The 19310-nt window shown below is 34.2% G+C and overlaps 1 protein-coding gene across 2 annotated transcripts; it reads left to right on the top strand.

Moving 5' to 3' along the window:
• The first annotated feature begins 8858 nt into the window (after positions 1-8858).
• LOC142525754 (uncharacterized) lies at positions 8859-18811 on the top strand. Of its 2 annotated transcripts, none has more exons than XM_075630045.1 (18): positions 8859-9111; positions 9560-9706; positions 9806-9896; positions 10261-10379; positions 12192-12382; positions 12498-12708; positions 13345-13585; positions 13887-14308; positions 14492-14600; positions 14757-14941; positions 15122-15469; positions 15799-15882; positions 15947-16165; positions 16291-16530; positions 16927-17136; positions 17289-17558; positions 17661-17864; positions 18378-18811. In XM_075630045.1, exons 1-18 carry the CDS (start codon positions 8962-8964, stop codon positions 18540-18542), a joined length of 3606 nt encoding a protein of 1201 aa, XP_075486160.1. In that variant the 5' UTR covers positions 8859-8961; the 3' UTR covers positions 18543-18811. The 2 variants fall into 2 exon arrangements, with proteins under 2 accessions (XP_075486160.1, XP_075486159.1); XM_075630044.1 differs by having other exon boundaries at positions 14754-14941.
• The last annotated feature ends 499 nt before the right edge of the window (positions 18812-19310 follow it).

The following is a 19310-nucleotide window of genomic DNA, read 5'->3' as shown; positions in this document are numbered from 1 at the left end:
GAGAAGAAGAGGATGAGGCACACCTTCAAACGGTATTCACACTGATATCTTTCAATCTTTCTCTTCTTGAATATTATTTTCATGGATTTAAAGATTGATTTATTTTCTTGTTTTGAATTCATGGAGTAAATTATTTTTGAGTGAGACCACGATAGGGCCGAGACGAGACTATGTTTGATATTTGGTATTGATTCAGTGATGAACTTATTTATTTCTGCATCTAATTATTGATTGATATTTGTTTATCGTTGCATGTAAATTATCTGACCAATTATTTGCCTATTTTTTGTTTGATCTCAAACTGAAAGGCTATAGATTGAAGTTTAGCCTCACAATATCCTTCAACATGTGGTTAAACCGACTTTAGTGCGGTTTTAGTTAACAACTGAGATTTCGTAAATCTTAATGCATTTTTGTTTAACTAAATTAAAATAGAAATATTTGGACGATTGAATGAAAATATATTTATTAAATCTATAAATATATTAATAGATAATTTAGGTAATTTCGTCATAATTATGTAAGACTTTGAATAAGTGATTGAGTTAACAATACAAAGTCTTGAATATATAAATAAATATTGTTAAAAAAAATAATATGTTATTGAGTTAGAACATGCGTCACATAGTTGAGCCAGTTCCTATTGTGTGCTTTAGTCATATTGCTTGAATTTGATTTATTTTCGAATTAATCTCTGCCCTTTAATCTAATTTGTTATATTTCATTAGTAGTTTAGTTCAATTAAAATATTATTTTGGTAATCTCGATCACTCACTTTTATTGATTTGTCTAGATTAACTTTAATAATAAATAATCTGTAATCAAATATCAGCCCTTGTGGAAACGGCACGAATTCTAAATTCAGTTTATTATAATTTGACCTAATGAACTTGCTAATACCAACCGATTTCGACGTTCAATGATGAAACAATTTAATATTTATTCCTTAACTCAAAACAATTCCTATATTGTACCATCAATCAGTCAATCACACTATAAAAACCCATCATAACAATGAGAAGTTCCTGATATCATAGTTGTAGATATACCCGAACTCATACAAGTATGACAGTAAATAAAATCTCAATTATATAAAACTCTTGATTAAATGTTATGTGATAAGAAAATAATCCCGAAAGAATAGAAGTATATCATTCTAGAGTGGGTTTCATGTGAGACCGTCTCACGGATCCTAATCTGTGAGACGGGTCAACCTCACTCATATTCACAATAAAAAGTAATACTCTTAGTATAAAAAATAATATTTTTTCATGTATGACCCAAATAAGATATCCGTCTCACAAATACGACCCGTGAGACCGTCTCACACAAGTTTTTGCCATCATTCTAATTACAAATTATAATATCAGATTAAATCTCTTATTTCAGGTAACTTGTCATACCAGAGTTATTGACATACATGAACTTTGGTCATTATTACATCTATAACAACGGGCACTTCTCATTGTTATATTCATTTACTCATTACTTACTTAATCATTATTATATTTGTACTATTAAGTTTGCTCTCTGGACTGACTAAAACATCGGAGAGGCTACGCCGAAAACACTTTCGGTTCCGTCTAACATTTATTCGTCCACGCAAGATTGATCTCGACACTCTCTCATTAATAGGTTCTGCCAGGTCCACGTTTATAGCTCGGATCATTCATTATCGACCACTATTCAAGTTAATTTTTGCTCATCCGACTTAACCTAGGGTACATGAGACTTTTAGCATCATCAAATACGATTTTTTTTCCCAAAAAAATGTGACGTATGGTCATTTTCTTAGAAAACCGTGTTTTAGTCTTGGGATGAATAAAAAGTATGAGATTTCGTTTTGCATTTTAAGTCCATATTGTTGTGGCTTATTGTTTCAATGAAGCTAAATTGTTTATGAAAATGATGGCTCAATTGAAATATCTACTCCAAGACAACATGAAATCCATCCAAAGAGACAATTTTTTTAAATTCAAATTGGCAAACCCACCTAACCCGACTTATCTTCTTATTATTATACTAAACTTGTTTATAAAAATAACACACGGATTTCATTTTTATTTATATAGTTGCTTGACTCAACTAAGAAAGGAAAATCTTTCAAATTTCATATATACAAATTACAAAGCATTATATATATATATATATATACACGTGTGTGTGTGGGGAAATTACACTTTTGGTCCTATGTATTTACCTATTTGAGATTTTGGTTATCAATATTGTCAAATTTCCGTCTTAGTATGCTATATTTGTTTTTCTTCACAATATTTTTTTCCCCTACGCGGTAGCGATATGGGGTTGATGTGGTGCAAGTACAACACTGACGTGCACAATGTAATATCAGTATTCCTGATGGAAAAATACTAAAATAACTCTAAAAAAATGAAAGACACAATATTAAAATTAAAATATGACAATATATATGATGATAATCGTAAATAAATAAATAAATATGAGGTTTTCTTATTTTCAGATACAGTGATTAATTAATTTTTTAGCGAGTAATTAAAATTTTTGCCTTCAACTTAAAATAATTTGAGAGCTAAATTATAACCTTTTTTTTCATTTTTTTTATGTCGTGACACGAAAATTTAGATTAGTTATTATATGGTCCAATCATGAAATTTTTGTTGACGTCACGTATACGTACACTCGTCATGTGATTATTTCACACAGAATCGGAACACAACTGGTTAAGGTAAGATTTGGGTTTTACTTGAAAGTTGAAACAAACGAATAAATACAATGCAAAGAAGACAAATTCAAGCAAAAATCAATGACAATCACATCACCACAAGTCAATACTTTTTAGGGATAACAAAATTTACTATAATTTTTAAAAACTGTTGACGTTTAGTTTCAAGCTATTATTATTATATTATTGAAAGAAGAAACCTATGATCTGACATTTTTTTTAAAAAAAAAGTGAATTAGAATGACTATATTTTAAAGATTTACTAATTGTCCTAAAGTGGCAGAAATAAACAATTTTTTTGTCCTAATGCTTTTGGTTGTTTGGAGCGTATAAGGTTTCATCATGTGCTCGATCCCCTTTGATTCTTATAATGCAATAAGTTGTTTGGATATCTCAGTAACGTCTCTTGTCCAAAATTCAAAATTTACAAGATGCTAGCTAGCTTTTATTTAATTTCCTGTTAGTTGTCCTACATCGGTTGGATAAATTACATGGAAATTGCATATATGGGTTTGGGCAATTCTCCCATTGAGCTAAGCTAGCTTTTGAGGTTGAGTTATGTTCAAGTTCTAATATTAACATTTCCAAATATATATACTGGCAGTTAAGATTGTTACAAAAACGTATAATCAACTATATATGTGTGTGTGATCAAAAATCATATAAAAATTAAGTGAAGAATTCTTTGAATCAAGTATATGTACACGAAATTTGAATTAATTGTATGTAAACATCATTTCATTGTAACGGAGTGATATGTGACTGAAGCTTGGTTTGGAAATCGAGGGCAGATTAATTTGTCACGTAGCATTTGGTGTGATATTGTGCATTGTGTACGTAGTGGAACTCATACTTCGAAATTCACAGCAAGTTTACAGGTACTACTTCTTATGTCTCCGCTTTCTTGGAACCTCCTAAAGCTTCAAGATGCCTTTTTCTTTTCCCTTCTGGAAATAAAATTAAAACGAGGTGGATATATATATATATATATATATATATATATATAATATAGACACACACAACTTGGTTAAATTCAGCTATCTCTGAAGGATTGTGAAGAATATGATAATCGCGTCTTAAATAAAATAGTTTAAAATTTTATTTGTGATTTCGTGACTCTTTTTTCTTTTCTTTTCTTTTTTTCTTTTTGTAATTCTGAATGAAAATTTATATATTAGATATAGATTTTTGTATCATATCTTAATTTACTCTCATTTACAAAATAATGGGAAATTAAGTATAATGCCTATATATCTATCTAATTTTGTGGAAAATTAATTGATTCAATTTGATTGTATGTAGGGAAGTAAACGATCCAAATCAAATCAAATCTTATCAGGCTTGAGCTTGTCTCGTTTAAGATTTTTTGAGTCTCGAGCTCGATTTGAACTTCTATTATCATGTTCGAGCTCGGTTTGTCTTGAAATTACTAAACTCGAGAAAAGCTCGAGCTCGGTTCGTTAAAAGTTCGTTTATCATGTTAATCAATCCGAGCTCGAACTTGATTCATTAATACTTCGTTTACCATGTTTAACAAGCCTAGCTTGAGCTCGGCTCGTTTTTGAGCTCGTAAAGCATAGAATTAAGCTCGAGTTTGAGCTTGTTAAAAATTAAATATATCTATGATCTAATTTTAAATCAGACATAAAAATATAAATTCATTCATAAATAATCAAAACAATAAAAATAACAACTAAAAAAACATAAACTCAGTATATTATTGAACATTCCAAAATAATACATCAGAATCCAGTTTAACAGATATTCGTCATACACTGATACCACCGTATAAATAACATTACAACAATTTCACTCCTTTAGTTTGGTTTGATATTATTAACAAAAAAACTCAAACGAGATTTTTATCGAACCGAGCTCCGAATAACTCGCAAACGATTTGGTTCATTTACATCCCTAACTGTGTGTGTTGTTTGGTTGCATTTGGAATATTGAATAAGACGAATGCGTATCGACATCGTTTGGTTGAGATAATACGCCGCTGCACACGGAGCTTCAAGCCTTGATACTCTCCACCCACACTGTGTGGGTGTTCAAACTTCGGATAAAACCGAAAAAACCGAAAATCCAAACCAAAAAAACCGAACACCGAATCGAAGCGAAAATCGAATTGTGTAATTCGGATACAAATGTTAAAACCGAAATTTATTTGGTTCGGTTTTGGATTATATATGTCAAAAACCGAACAAACCGAAATTTCATTAAATTAATAATATTTTTTATATTTTTATTTATATTATATATTTTGATATGATATCTAGTGAATGAAAAACCATTTTGAACAATTTTTAGTTGATTGTTGTTTGTTTAATTAATTTAGATCTTATATTTAAATATTTTATTAAGAAAACGTATAGAAAGTTAACATATTATATTTTACAATATATTTATATTATTAATTTAAATAATTATACCAAAACCGAATTAACCCGACCGAAATAACCGAACCGTTTTGGTAGAAAACCGAACCGAACCGAAGAAAAATGGTTCGGATATCGGATTATATATTTCTAAAACCGAAAACCGAAATAAAAAACCGAAAATCGAACCGAACCGACCGATGAACACCCCCACCCACACACAAATACAAGAATATTTATTATTCGAGTAAATATATATATATATATATATATATATATATATATTATATTTTAGCTATAAATATTGTTCGAAGCATAAATTTAAAAGTTATTAATCATAAATATCAATTCCCTAATATGGTTTTTTTTTTTAAAAAAAAAATTAAAGCATGGGAAATATATTTTTAATATTTTATTATTGCATTAATGTCTATCGGGAGATCGAGGTTTATATTAGATAACATGTAGATATATTATTGTCAGCTGTATTTTTTTTTTATATGTAAAATTTTAATAAACCATAAAATTCGATTCCAAAATTTTGAGAAAATTTAAAACAATGCGTCAAACGTGAATGTCGGAATAAGTTCATGTATGTGGTCTTATATTGATTTAATGTTCATGTCACGTGATTGTTACTATATATATTATTTGGGTTGGCCTTGGAATATTTAATTGTATATAAACTCGTACAGGGCCCTGATTATTCAAAATCGGAGACAGATATTGAATATGAGAGCGTCGGTATAAATTCCGCTGATAATGATTAAAACAACAAAATTATGATAAAATAATTATTATATCCGAGTGTCTGAATCGGTGGAATAAATCGTGAATACTTAATTAATGATTATTTGTTCGATTTTTATGTTTCACAAAGTTTGTTCAGTGTTATTTATCTGGATAATATAACTTACAATCTACTGTTTCATCCTAAGATTTTACCTAGTATGCACCGTATACTAACGGCGGTTGGTTCTATTGTCAGCGTATAAACGGTAGAATAATAATCTGTGTATAATAAAATTTTAAACTTGGAGAAACAGGAAGTCGTAGATAAGTAAATTACATGATTAAAATCAATCGGTCAATCAAGATTATAAATTTAATTAATAAGAGAGAATATCTAGAGACATATACGCAAGACGAGCGTAGACAATTAATTCTTGTGACGCACGGAGGCCGACCCAAGTTCTCCCCCTATATATATATATAGGTTTAAATGCATGCAAGAATTCAAAACCATGGAAAATCATAATTTGATCCTCAAAATTTCTCGTTTGTTTTCTTCTTCTTGCCGCTTGAGAACACTGCCAGATGTTGCAGACTGCTCCGTTTCCATCCCTAAAACTAGCGATAGTAGTGTGAGTATAATTTCTCATGATGAAAATGACCGCTCTTCTTTCTTGAAAAAACACAAAAATCCTGGGAAATTTAACGGGATCTTGTTTTCAAAGCATGGTTCTTCCGATGCGGAAGGAAGGAAATGTCCTCCGGTTACGCCTGTTTCAATGGCGGCGTCTCTGAAAGAAGCTAAAGGGTTTCGCGAATGGAAGAAGATTAATCTTTGTAACCTGCAGCAGAGCTCTTCGTCTAATAGTGGGTGGTTTAGCAGCGGCGAAGAAAAGTTCCCGGAAACAGATGCTTTGTTCAGCTTGTCTTCTTGTTCCGGCGACTCTATTCGCCGGAAAGCTTTCCGGGGAACAAGGTGTGAGGAGATGAAAAGCATCGATGAACTGGGAGAACGCAGCTTCCGTTCTTCACTGTCATCGTCTAATAGAGTCGTCGGTGGAGTTATTACCCACAGTGCGCCGCTGCCTGCGCCACCAAAAACCACTAAAACTCGCCGGAGAAAAACCACCGTGAAAAAAACCCACCACCCAGAAACTGAACTGGGTTTTGGTCACATAATGTCAACCCATCTCTACTACGACAAAGATTATGTTTCTTCTGGTCGCCGTAAAACGACCAAGCCTCGCCGGAAAACCGCCCAGTCTAGTAAAAACCCTTCGATGATCGAGGAGAGTTTGGCTGTAGAGAAAAAGTCGAGAGATCCCCGTGGAGATTTCAGGGCATCAATGGTGGATATGATATTGGAGAAACAATTGTTTGGAGCTGAAGATTTGGAGAAACTTTTGAGTTGTTTCTTGAATTTGAATGCAGTTCGCTACCATGGGATTATTTTTGAAGTTTTCTCTGAGATTTGTGAAGCATTGTTTAGTTATTAAGTGTTTCTTTCAATAATAAAGTGTGTATGTATCAATTAATTCCTCTTGTTTTTTGTTCGTTCACCCATTTTGGCCTCACCACAAAATATGCAATTTCATTTGTAATTTGCAAGATACAACTTTTATTTGCAACATTTAATTAGTAGTAGTAAACGTTCAAAACGGCTAAAATCTTGCTAAGTAATCGCAAACCGGAGAATTTACCATGGACGTAGAAGAGAACTGCTAAAATTACACGAAACCATCTTAGTATAAGTAAGACGAGTTTAGATACAAAATCTGTAACTTTAAAAACCTCTTCCTGAATTTCATATTTTAAAGTGTTTTTATCGAAAAAAATAAAAGTGATTTTGACGATCGGATACATATGAAGAATTTATTTTAATTTTTAAATTGAAGTAGGAACATAACCAAATCCTAGCTTCTACAAAATCACTTAAATAACTAATTTTTAAAATAACTTTTGTAATCGAAGAATATATTTTTAATAAACCATTATTTTTAAATGTTTGTGTCCGTTGACTTGTCCAACCAAAACATACCTGTAATTAGTCCAAGGGTATTATATTGATTAGAGTAACTAATTATATATTTATCGTTAAAAGAAATAAACTAATTTACTTTTTAAAAAACACATAAATATTGTTTAATAAATAATAACATAACCATGGAAATGTTTTGTTTTACCTTGCCTATTTTTCGAAAGTAAAAACTAAATCCGCGAATATGGTAAATGCTTAATATCGTCTTTGAAACATATATATTTTTATTATACAAAATAAAATATTATTACTGTTTGCACAATATTTCTGTGATGTACACGTGCAAGATGTAAAAATGCCCCAACTTGTGTGAAAGCAATAAATTCTAACTTCTAAAAATCAAAACGGCTATAGGTACTAAACTCGATTGTCAGTTATAATCTTCTAAATAAATACAACGTCAAAACAAAGAAAACTACTAGAAATTGAATAATAATTTTTTGACATTATTTATATTTTCAATAAATTTTAAAAATTACAAGACACAAGAAAGATACTGAAACCTGAACAATAACAACTTGAACTACTGAAATATGGAATGAAAAACGTGAAAATTACTTGAACTACGACTAAGACTTCTGCAGATAGTTGCCAGAATTTGTGTGAGATGTGTGTCATTGTTTTCCCTCTTTATGTGGACTTGCTATTTTCTTCAAACATTCCCCGACTATTACCTTTATTGATGATCTCTATGTGACTTTGCTCATTATATCTCTATGATCTATTTCTATTTGTATGCACTTTGATTTATCAAATCAATTCAAATTATTGATGGAATCTTATACAAATTTTCTTTATTTCTTTTTGGACTTGGACTTGACCCATTTTAGGCCTAATTAAAATATACCCCAACAATTATATTTTGTAAAATAAATTGCAAAAAATAAGTTGATTTACTTTGGACAAGTATTTCACCAACCCTATTAATGATGGGTTTCCTTGAATTATTGGGCCGGGCTTATTGGGTTATTATCTCTGACTAGATGATAGTGCGTTTTGGGCTGATTTGATATATTCCTTTGCGCCTCCTGAACCGTCAAGTGTCGTCAGTTCCACATCCGCCGTCGAACTAGAGTACGCGCGGCGGCGAGCTTTCTAATTGAGTTGCTATCATGGCGAAAGAAAATGATACGAGCAGCGGTCAGGGGCACAAATCTCACAGGTCTCGAAAGTCGGGAGCCTCTGCCAAGAAAAACTCTAAATCAAAGCCAAATACAGGAGAAGGCCTAACTAAGGAACAGAAGAAGATTAACAATCCTAAGGTTCGAGTTCAAATTTTTTACCCTTCTTTTATGTGCTTCGACTTTGATGTATTGTTCTTTAGAGTTGTCTTTGTATGCATTAGTGAAGCACGCGTTTTTAACTTCGTTAAAATTTATCTGGTGAAGCCTTGTAGTTTGAGTGAATTTTGGGTGGTTCTTACCTTTAGCTTGATCTGGCTTGCAAAATACTCCTACATGGAACCGGTTGACACAGTTTTTATTAATATAGATACGTTGCAACCAATGGAAAATCGTGGTTTCACGTTTAAAAAGTTGGGTAATGTAGGACAAATACCTGAGGATATATTTCTCAAAATTTCAGCGCATGAAGATTTGAAAATATATTCACTGTATCCCATTTTTAGTCGCATCATGCGTTTAAGTCATCAGTACTGCTCAATGATGCATGTGTGATTAATTAGGGTTATATGGATGGTTTTTGTTTTAGGCATTTGCATTCACGTCATCTGTGAAAGCAAAGCGACTGCAAGCAAGAGCTACAGAGAAGGAGCAGCGGAAGCTTCATGTTCCCACAATCGATCGTGCCACAGGGGAACCTGCTCCTTTTGTTGTTGTAGTCCAGGGACCTCCTCAGGTTTCCGTGCATAATATTATTTTGTTTCTTGGTAATGTATATACATAATTTTTGTTTCCTTGAATTTTTGAAACTGAGAAGTTTCCGATTTTTCTATAGGTGGGGAAGTCATTGCTGATTAAGTGTCTCGTAAAACATTACACGAAGCATAACTTACCTGAAGTTCGAGGTCCAATAACGATTGTATCAGGTTGAGTTTGATTGTCATGTCTACTCTCTTCCAGATTTATTGTCATAAGAGTTTCTCTGGAGTTGAAACATGGAAAATTAAAGACGCAGAAAAGTTTAGGGTGAAATTTTTTGTTACCATTCGGGTAAAAGGAGTAGGTCTCAAGATTTGGGTGGCAACATCTCTTTCCTCTGGAAAAAGGATTACATGCCTAACATTTTTAATGTTTGCTAACTTATGAAGTCATGAAAGCATAGATTCTCTTATTTTGGTTTCTGATTGAATTTATAAACTAAAACAGACCTGCTTTTTAGATTCCAATGCCTTTTCCATTGATGTTAGGATTAGTGTTTTTTGACGGATAACCAGCGGATTTGTGGTTTAGGTAAGCAAAGACGACTGCAGTTTGTGGAGTGTCCAAATGATATCAATGGGATGATAGATTGTGCCAAATTTGCTGATTTAGCTCTACTCCTCATCGATGGAAGCTATGGCTTTGAGATGGTAAGCTTTAATATTTTGGCCTTTTTTCTGTGGATTTTTTCAAGTATTTGGAGAATAGTTCTTGCCTCTTGTTTTATGAGAGCTGATAGCAATTCCAGTGGCAAAGTTCCTCATTAGGTTTGGAACCATAGTTATGAAAGGCGTGCTTTTTCTCGCCTCTTGAAATCGTGGCCTTCTCCTTATTTTTTTGTCGGTTATTGATGGGGGTATTTACTTATATACAAATAACCCTAGCCCAGTCAATTATTTGAATCCCAATTAACTTGAGGCCATACCATTTGATTATTAAAAACTCAACACGCATGAGCCGCAGTCCTATGTTTCTCTCAGATTTTGACTGCTACATTCTCCTCTCCCAATTTCAGCCCATCCTCATTCCAGCCTACTTTTTCTTCTTTTTTGTTGCAATCAATTAGAGCTTCTCTATTTCTTTTAATTCTAGCAATATACTTATGTTTATCCTAATTTAAAAATAATTTATCATCCTCTAACGCCTACTCGAGCCAATAAAATTGTCGAATTCTGAATATTTTATTTACATTATTGATTATTATCTATGTAGCACGGATACCTTGAAATTTTTTTTTTGAAGTATCGGATACAGATACGACACGGATACGGATACGATACGCGGATACGCGTGTCGGATACCCCAAATCCGTGTCGTTGACTTTGTTTAGGGTTGACCAGCCGGATACGTTTTGGACACGGCGAGGACACGCCATGGATACGGCGTGGATACGTTTTTCGGATACGTTTGGGCAAAATTGCAAATACTTAAAAATTTTAGGGGTCAATTAAAAAAAATTAAAATTTCTAGGGACTAAAAGGAAAATACTTTAACATATATTGGGCTGGTCTTTTAAATCCAATATACATTTGTCGTATCTTTCTTTCTATTTCTGCTGAAGCCGCTCTCAACTCATCGCGTCGCCCTTCTTCTCTATGTCTGCCGCTGCTATTGCCGCCGCCGCCGCCGCCTGCAACCGATATGGATGTTTGATTGTTTTTTTTACTTGCTTAAGATGGATTTTGCGTTTAATATTTTGTACCTAAGTCCTAATATATCATGATTAATGAAATATTACATCTATGTCTATAATTTTTTCTTTTCAATACTAAATTTATATAAATATAAATATATATAATATTTATATATATTTTAATGATTGTCGTATCCTAGCCGTATCGTGTCTTATATTTTCAAAATTTGACGTGTCGCCGTATCCGTATCCATGCAACATAGATTATTATTCAATAGTTTGTGAAATATGTTTTTATTTATATAACATTTAGTCAAAATCTGCATTATATATGTGACTTCTAAAAATTTATACTAAATGCGCTTCGCTTCAATAAAGTGTGCGCCTCAGGCTGCAGGACACGTATGCCTTGCGCCTTAAATAACTATGTGTGTAACACAAAACAAAGTGAATAGTTTGCAGACGTGCATAGATATTCTTAATTCATTACTTTGTCATCCAATGGATTAAGACTAGGCATTGTATTTTTTTGGGTCAAAAAGAGTAAATTGTTTGAAATCACAGTTCAGAAGTTAAACATGAAAGAATTCTGGACTGTCATAGGTACAACAAGATAATGGCCAAATAGAAGGATAAGTTTGTATGTGACCTAACATGAGAAAAAAATGAATGTGCAATCTGTATATCTAGTCAAAGAATTGGCAAGATTCAGTATCATCTGCCATATATTATTTATTTTAAGATATGTTGGGATTCCTCTTTCCGGTTAAAAAATTCACAGCAAATGATTTTTTCCCATTTCTTGCCCTGGGTCTACCTGTGTTTTCAGGAAACCTTTGAGTTCCTCAACATATTGCAAAATCATGGATTCCCAAGGGTGATGGGTGTTCTTACGCATCTCGACAAATTCAAGGATGTAAAGAAACTTAAGAAAACAAAGCAACGTTTGAAGCATCGATTCTGGACTGAGATATATGATGGTGCCAAATTATTCTACTTATCTGGTCTTATTCATGGAAAGTAAGTTGTGTGCTGTTTATTTTAGCTGTCATAGGATTTATTTATTTCGCCTATCTGGTCTCATTCATGGAAACTGTAAATTTAAGTAGTTCTGCATTGCCTTGGTTTCAAACAGGTACACAAAACGTGAAGTACATAATTTGGCGAGGTTTATTTCTGTTATGAAATTCCCCCCTTTATCTTGGAGAGTTTCTCATCCTTACATTTTAGTAGATCGTTTTGAAGATGTTACTTCTCCAGAGAAAGTGCGCATGGATAACAAATGTGACAGAAACATTACCTTATATGGGTACTTACGTGGATGCAATTTGAAGAAAGGAACAAAGGTACATGATCTGGACATTTCAGGCTAGCAAGTTTCCTTTGCGTCGAACTGTAAATTTATCCTCGAGTACCTACTTTATTATATGATTTATTTTTGCAGTTTAATGCCTGTTGTCAAAGCCTCTCCAAAAACCTTTTACTCGGCCCAAGCTAATGTGTGAAACATGGGCAGTCAATATGAGCCGTGATTTCTATAACTTGTGTTACTATGTGCATCATTCCCATTTCTTCTTTGATGCCCGAGTCTCTGACTTTTTCATTAGCTCAGCTAGAAAATCAGGCAACAGGTTTTGCATTGTGATAGAACAAAAAGTAAAATTTCCATCCATTTTGCGATAAATGAAAATTCATTGCCTTTCTAGTTTGTCAGGGGCTTTTTTAATTTATGGTTTCTGGATTGTAGACCTCTGTTGTGGTTTATTTACATTAACAGGGTCAAGTGCTTTGACGAAATCTACCATTTATTCTGATTTCTCCCTCCAATGATGAACCGTATCATTTCTAAATTTGACTACAATTTGCACAACACTCCCTTGTTTCTGCGACTTTATATCTCCATTCTTGTGTCACAAACATATAATTTTCCTCTGCATGTTATTCATATAACTGCATTTTGGCTAATCTACATTGTACCACAGGTCCATATTGCTGGTGTTGGTGATTTCCCTTCGGTTGGATATACTTCATTAGCTGATCCTTGTCCTCTGCCCTCAGCTGCCAAAAAGAAGGGATTGCGTGACAAGGAAAAGCTATTTTATGCTCCTATGTGTGGTCTGGGAGATCTCCTTTATGACAAAGATGCTGTCTACATAAATATAAATGACCACTTCGTGCAGTTTTCTAATAATGATGGAGCTAGTACTGGAATGATGCACAAAGGTTTACACTTTGTCTAGCATTATGCATTATCCCCCTTATCATTTGACTGTATGTGGAATTTGGATTGTCATAGGTTGTGCATTGCATTGTACTTGGTGCAAGGTTTCTCAAATTTGGCTGAATTTCATCTTTCTTGGTCCGTTTTGTTATCTTTAAACACCAATTTTATGCCTGACTTTTTTGTATATTTGAATGAATAATTTTTATGGACTACAATTGAACAGACTGTGTGTGCAGGTGAAGAGTAACTAAGTTCATTTATTGTGCTCTTCTTCTCTAAAATATGGCCTTTCTCTTCCAGGAAAGGAGCATGATGTCGGGGTTGAATTGGTTAAATCATTGCAAAACACTAAATATTCTGTTGATGAGAAGCTGGAAAAGAGCTTCATATCTCTTTTTAAACCTAATTTATTATTAGAAGCCCAAAGTGACTTACCTGATCTGGGAGAACCTTTAGAACCGATAGATCAATATATGCTAGATGACAACGATGACTCGGATGAAGAAAGTGACGGAAAGGATGTAGATGCTCTTGATTCTTCCGAGAGAGAGACAACTATTCAAAAGAACTCATCCACAGAAGCCACAGATGATAGTTCTGATGAGGAAAACCTTTTTGCATCCGAGAACAAGCCTCCGATTGAGAAGATTGATACTTGCGAGGGAAGGGGGGTGAGGAGAAAAGCTATATTTGAAAATGACATAGATATTGATCATTTGAAGGTATTTATTTGACAAATATCTCATTCTACCCTTGTGCACTTTTAGATATCTTTATATTTATGCCTTATCATGTAGTGGTTGTGGGTGGCCGTATCATATTTCTAATTGTTACTTTTGGAAAGAACACTTCCATTTTAGAAATGAAATGCACACCAATTTTTGTCGATGATACCTTCTACCCAGGATTCTGAGGAAGATGAGCAAGATCCTAGCAATGAAGATGAGACAGAAAATGAAAATGATGAAAATGTATATTCTGATTCTGATTTTTCAGCGGTTGAAGAAGATCATGGTAAAGAATTCATCTTTTCTCTCAAAGTTTCCTGATTCCGACAAAGTAATCAATAAGCACCATAAGCAGTTTTTTTCTCGCTCTCTATCAATAGGGTCCTAATTGTTTGAGAAAGATTATGTTTTTTCCATACTAAATTTGGTTGCTTTGCAGAAGAGATGGGAAATATTTCAAAATGGAAGGAATCCTTGGCAGAGAAAACCTCCTTGAGACAGAACATCAATCTTATGCAGCTGGTGTATGGGAAACCTGCTTCAAAATCTTTAAATGATATTCCAGACTGCATTGATGAGGAAAGTGAGGACGATGAATTCTTTAAGCCGAAAGGGGAAGGAAACAAGGTTTGCCCCTGAATACTGTTGACTCGATCTCCCTCTCATGTGCACACTAACGTGTTTGCTTGCATGTGTGATATCCTCATTTACGTAATAAAATGGCCTTAGTCAGGTTCATTATCGATGTTGATGCAACTCATATTTTTCATTTCATGTTGTAAACTCTCCATCATTGATTATTTGCAGAAGTTGAAGGAAGGAACTGATGTGAATGATGTTGATATTGATGATTGCTCGAAGTTCTTAAATACAGCAAGCCAAAAGAATTGGAAGAGCGAAGATCTAATTGCAAGCATTCGCGATCGTTTTGTCACAGGAGACTGGTCAAAAGCATCCTTGAGAAATCAAATCTCGGAAACTACCAATGATGGTGATGATGCTGTCTTTGGTGAATTTGAAGACTTGGAAACAGGTCAGAAATTCAATAGTCATCATGCAGATGATCGAGATGGTGCTGACAAGGATGAAAACTCGGCAGCTGAGGAGCGGAAGCTGAAAAAACTTGCACTTCGTGCCAAATTTGATGCTCGATATCCTTCTCTGATGATGTTACTGTTTTTTTGTTTTTGGGAGCGGTAACTGATGACAGGGTTGCTGTCAAACCCTGCTGTATGAATCTCTTGCATTTCAAGTGTTAGTGTGTTACATGTTCTTTTTTGTAACGTGTCATGTGTCTCTGGTTGTTGGTTTGCTTTGTTGATTCCTCTTGAAATTTTGGTGACAACTACCTGGCATGAAATGAGTATTAAATGGGCATATAACTGTATTGAAATGTTGATATTGTTTGGCCATCTCTTACAAATTTCCACAGCATCCAGTGTGCCTATGTTGAGCTTTTGTGCCCTTAATTTTAGTTCACATATGATGGTGCTGAGTTTTCAGATGATGACAGTAAGGAGATCAAGTCGGACCATGGTCAAAGTAATGGAAGTGGCTTCTTTGATAAGGTAATATTTCTGGTACTAATATTCATGAGCTATATGAAATAATGAATTGAATTAATTTATGCAGTTGAAGGAGGAGATTGAACTTCAAAAGCAAGTTAACATGGCTGAACTTAACGAACTTGATGATATAACCCGCACTGAGATAGAGGGTTACAGAACTGGGACTTATCTTAGACTGGAAGTTCATGGTGTTCCCTATGAGATGGTTGAAAATTTTGATCCTTGTCATCCTGTTCTTGTTGGTGGACTTGCCCTTGGAGAGGAAAATGTTGGATATATGCAGGTTCAGTACTGTGCTGAACACATTATTTTTCCTATGTTTTATTTGATGATGTTGCCCATTTGGTTACCTTTTATCTTCTTCGAGTTATAACACCATTAATTCTTTGTTTTTTTTACTCTCCGAAGGCACGGATAAAGCGTCATAGATGGCACAAGAAAGTGTTGAAGACTAGAGATCCGATTATTGTTTCTATTGGATGGAGACGCTATCAAACCATACCCATTTATGCGATTGAGGACAGTAATGGTCGCCACCGCATGCTCAAATACACTCCTGAGCATATGCATTGTCTTGCCATGTTTTGGGGCCCACTTGCACCGCCCCACGCTGGGGTGGTAGCAGTACAAAATTTATCAAATAATCAGGTAGTATGAATATTTTACTTCACTGTGCTAAGACGAAATCACTTAAATTCTAGTGTTATTGTGAAGCAAACGAAGAACTAGATTAGTGAGATGCTGTGTTAACTGTTAAATTGGATGCATGGTATGTGGGAGGAGTGACTTGCCGAGTAACTTACAATGGTGAATCCTCCCAGTGGTTTGTCCAAATTTTAATCAGTCTGGAGACGAAATTATCTGTCTTTATCCTACAACACGTACACCGGAAAGTTTTATTTTTCCCCAAAAAGAAGTGTGCTTTTTTTTACCCATTTTGTTTCTTATAATGGGCAAGTTTTGTTTGCTTATGTTTGGAAACTTTTTTTCCTCTAAAAACCTAGTAAACATTTTTCCCTTGCAATATCTTTCTGTATGCTTCAGTCAGCATTCAGGATCACAGCTACCGCCACAATCCAGGAATTCAACCATGCTAGTAAGATTGTGAAGAAGATCAAGCTCGTTGGTTATGCCTGCAAGATCTTCAAGAAAACTGCTTTTATTGGAGATATGTTCACTTCCGATCTCGAAATAGCCAGGTTTGAAGGTGCTGCCATACGCACGGTTAGTGGAATCCGTGGGCAAGTAAAGAAGGTATCTCCAACTTTCTTACCAAGATTTTTGACTGAAGAAAACTAACTTTTATCTGTAATTTTTTTGCTTAGATTATGGTTTCATTTCATTTTCTCTGTTTTTATGCGCCCTTATTTTAAATGATATTTTCTTTTACCACATTGCTTATTTAGGCTGCAAAAGAAGAGATTGCTAACAAGTTCAAAAAGAAAGGTGGATTTGCAAAAGAAGCAATCGCTAGATGCACTTTTGAGGATAAAATCAAAATGGGCGATATTGTTTTTTTACGTGCTTGGACTCAGGTTGATGTTCCTGAATTTTACAACCCTTTGACAACAGCATTACTGCCTCGTGATCAAACCTGGCAAGGAATGAAAACTGTTGCTGAACTAAGAAGGGAACAGAACCTTCCAATTCCAGTCAACAAGGATTCACTATACAAGGTAATTGAAAACATATGGGCTTCTAAGTCTGTCCCATCCGTTTGAGTGTGTTTTTTTTTTCCTTTATTGACGTGAGTTTTTCTTACCTATGTGCCTACACAGCCAATTGAAAGAAAACCTAGGAAGTTCAATCCATTGGTTATACCCAAGTCATTACAGGCAGCTCTACCATTTGCATCGAAGCCTAAGGTCACACCCTCTCGTAAGCGACCACTGCTTGAAAAGAGACGAGCTGTTGTTATGGAGCCTCATGAGCGAAGAGTGCATGCTCTTGTTCAACATCTTCAACTCATGAGGAGTGAAAAGGTAGGGATGTTCCTTCAATCAAAATCAAAGTCTCACAACTGACTTGGTACCTGTTTTTTTTTAATAGACTAGCTTTCATATTGATTCTGACGTTGGGGGCAGATCCAGGATTTTTGGCTCGAGGAAACGGAGAGCTTGGAGGATAATTTTATATTTGTGTAGCAAAACCTTAAGTTTTCAAAAATTTACAGAAAAGATTTGAAATAATCACCTCCACTCGTCCTGCTGGATTCTAGTATTTGTTTTCTGCAACATAAATTGAGTTGAAACAAATACTGTGAACCCGCAAAAATAAAGATTTTTTTGCCATTACACATTTCCTCACCCATGGATTCAAATTAGAATATTTTAGAAAATTAACGACGCCTCTACTGATCTAGTTAGTTTGTGTCACAAACAGAGGTTGCTTTTTCTGACGACACTTTTTTAGGTGTCATTATAAGCATCCAAGCGGATCAAATTTAGCTCTGTCGTACATCTTTATGTGACACTTTTAACTTTTGTTTCCTGTAGATGAAAAAACGTAAATTCAAGGAAGAAGCCAAGCGGAAGGTGCAAGAAGTGGAGCGCGCAAAGGAAGAACAACTGTCAAGGAAGCGACAGAGGGAGGAAAGAAGAGTAAGGTACCGAGAGCAGGATAAAACAAAGAAGAGAATGCGCAGAAATTCCGAGTCATGATTTTGAAGTTCCATTTTCTTCACCTGGCGCATCGGGCTCATTTACAGCTGCCCAAAAAATGGTCCCTTGTTTTTATCCAATTTGGTATACATTAGTGAGCGGATGTGACGAAATAAGTTGCAGACTCAAATTTTGGGTGATTTTTTGTAAGATTAAAATTTTAGTTCTCAAAATATCTAAATTTTTAAGTTTGTATCGTTGGTTGCTTGGTGCAATTTTTGTAAAAGAATATACTGCCCATGTGCACGAAAGGTGCTCAGTTCTTTCTAGTTATAGCAAATACAAAATGCAAGTAGAACATGATATGAACAATTGCCTAAAAATAAAAATTTATAGCCAGTTTGTGATTTTGATACTGTATCAGCTCAATTTTCAGCTTTAGTTATCTATCAAAATAAAGTAACAGATTAGGATTCATCGCTATTAAGGCACCGTTTTGCTTGTAAACGACATGATGAAAGATATAATACAAGGATGAGAAATCAGTATATTTAGACAAAACGATGTTGTATGACACTAGTCCTTTGAAGAATCTGAGTTAAACACAAAACAATATAAATATGAATAATCAAACGAAATACATTGCACGTCCCCAACTGGGGTTACAACACATGAGTTGAGTACAAAGCTGCAGTAGTGATACATAAAAACATGCTATCTATGCAATGCATGGATTCATCATCACTGAGAAACAAACTTAAAAGCCACGTACTACTCTCTTTCAGCTCAAGTCCAAGATTCATGTGAATTGATTTGATGCTTCGTAAC

This window comes from Primulina tabacum, chromosome 15 (genome assembly GCF_025594145.1).
Source record: "Primulina tabacum isolate GXHZ01 chromosome 15, ASM2559414v2, whole genome shotgun sequence".
Taxonomy (NCBI): domain Eukaryota; kingdom Viridiplantae; phylum Streptophyta; class Magnoliopsida; order Lamiales; family Gesneriaceae; genus Primulina; species Primulina tabacum.
This window is presented reverse-complemented; position numbering and strand designations above follow the sequence as displayed.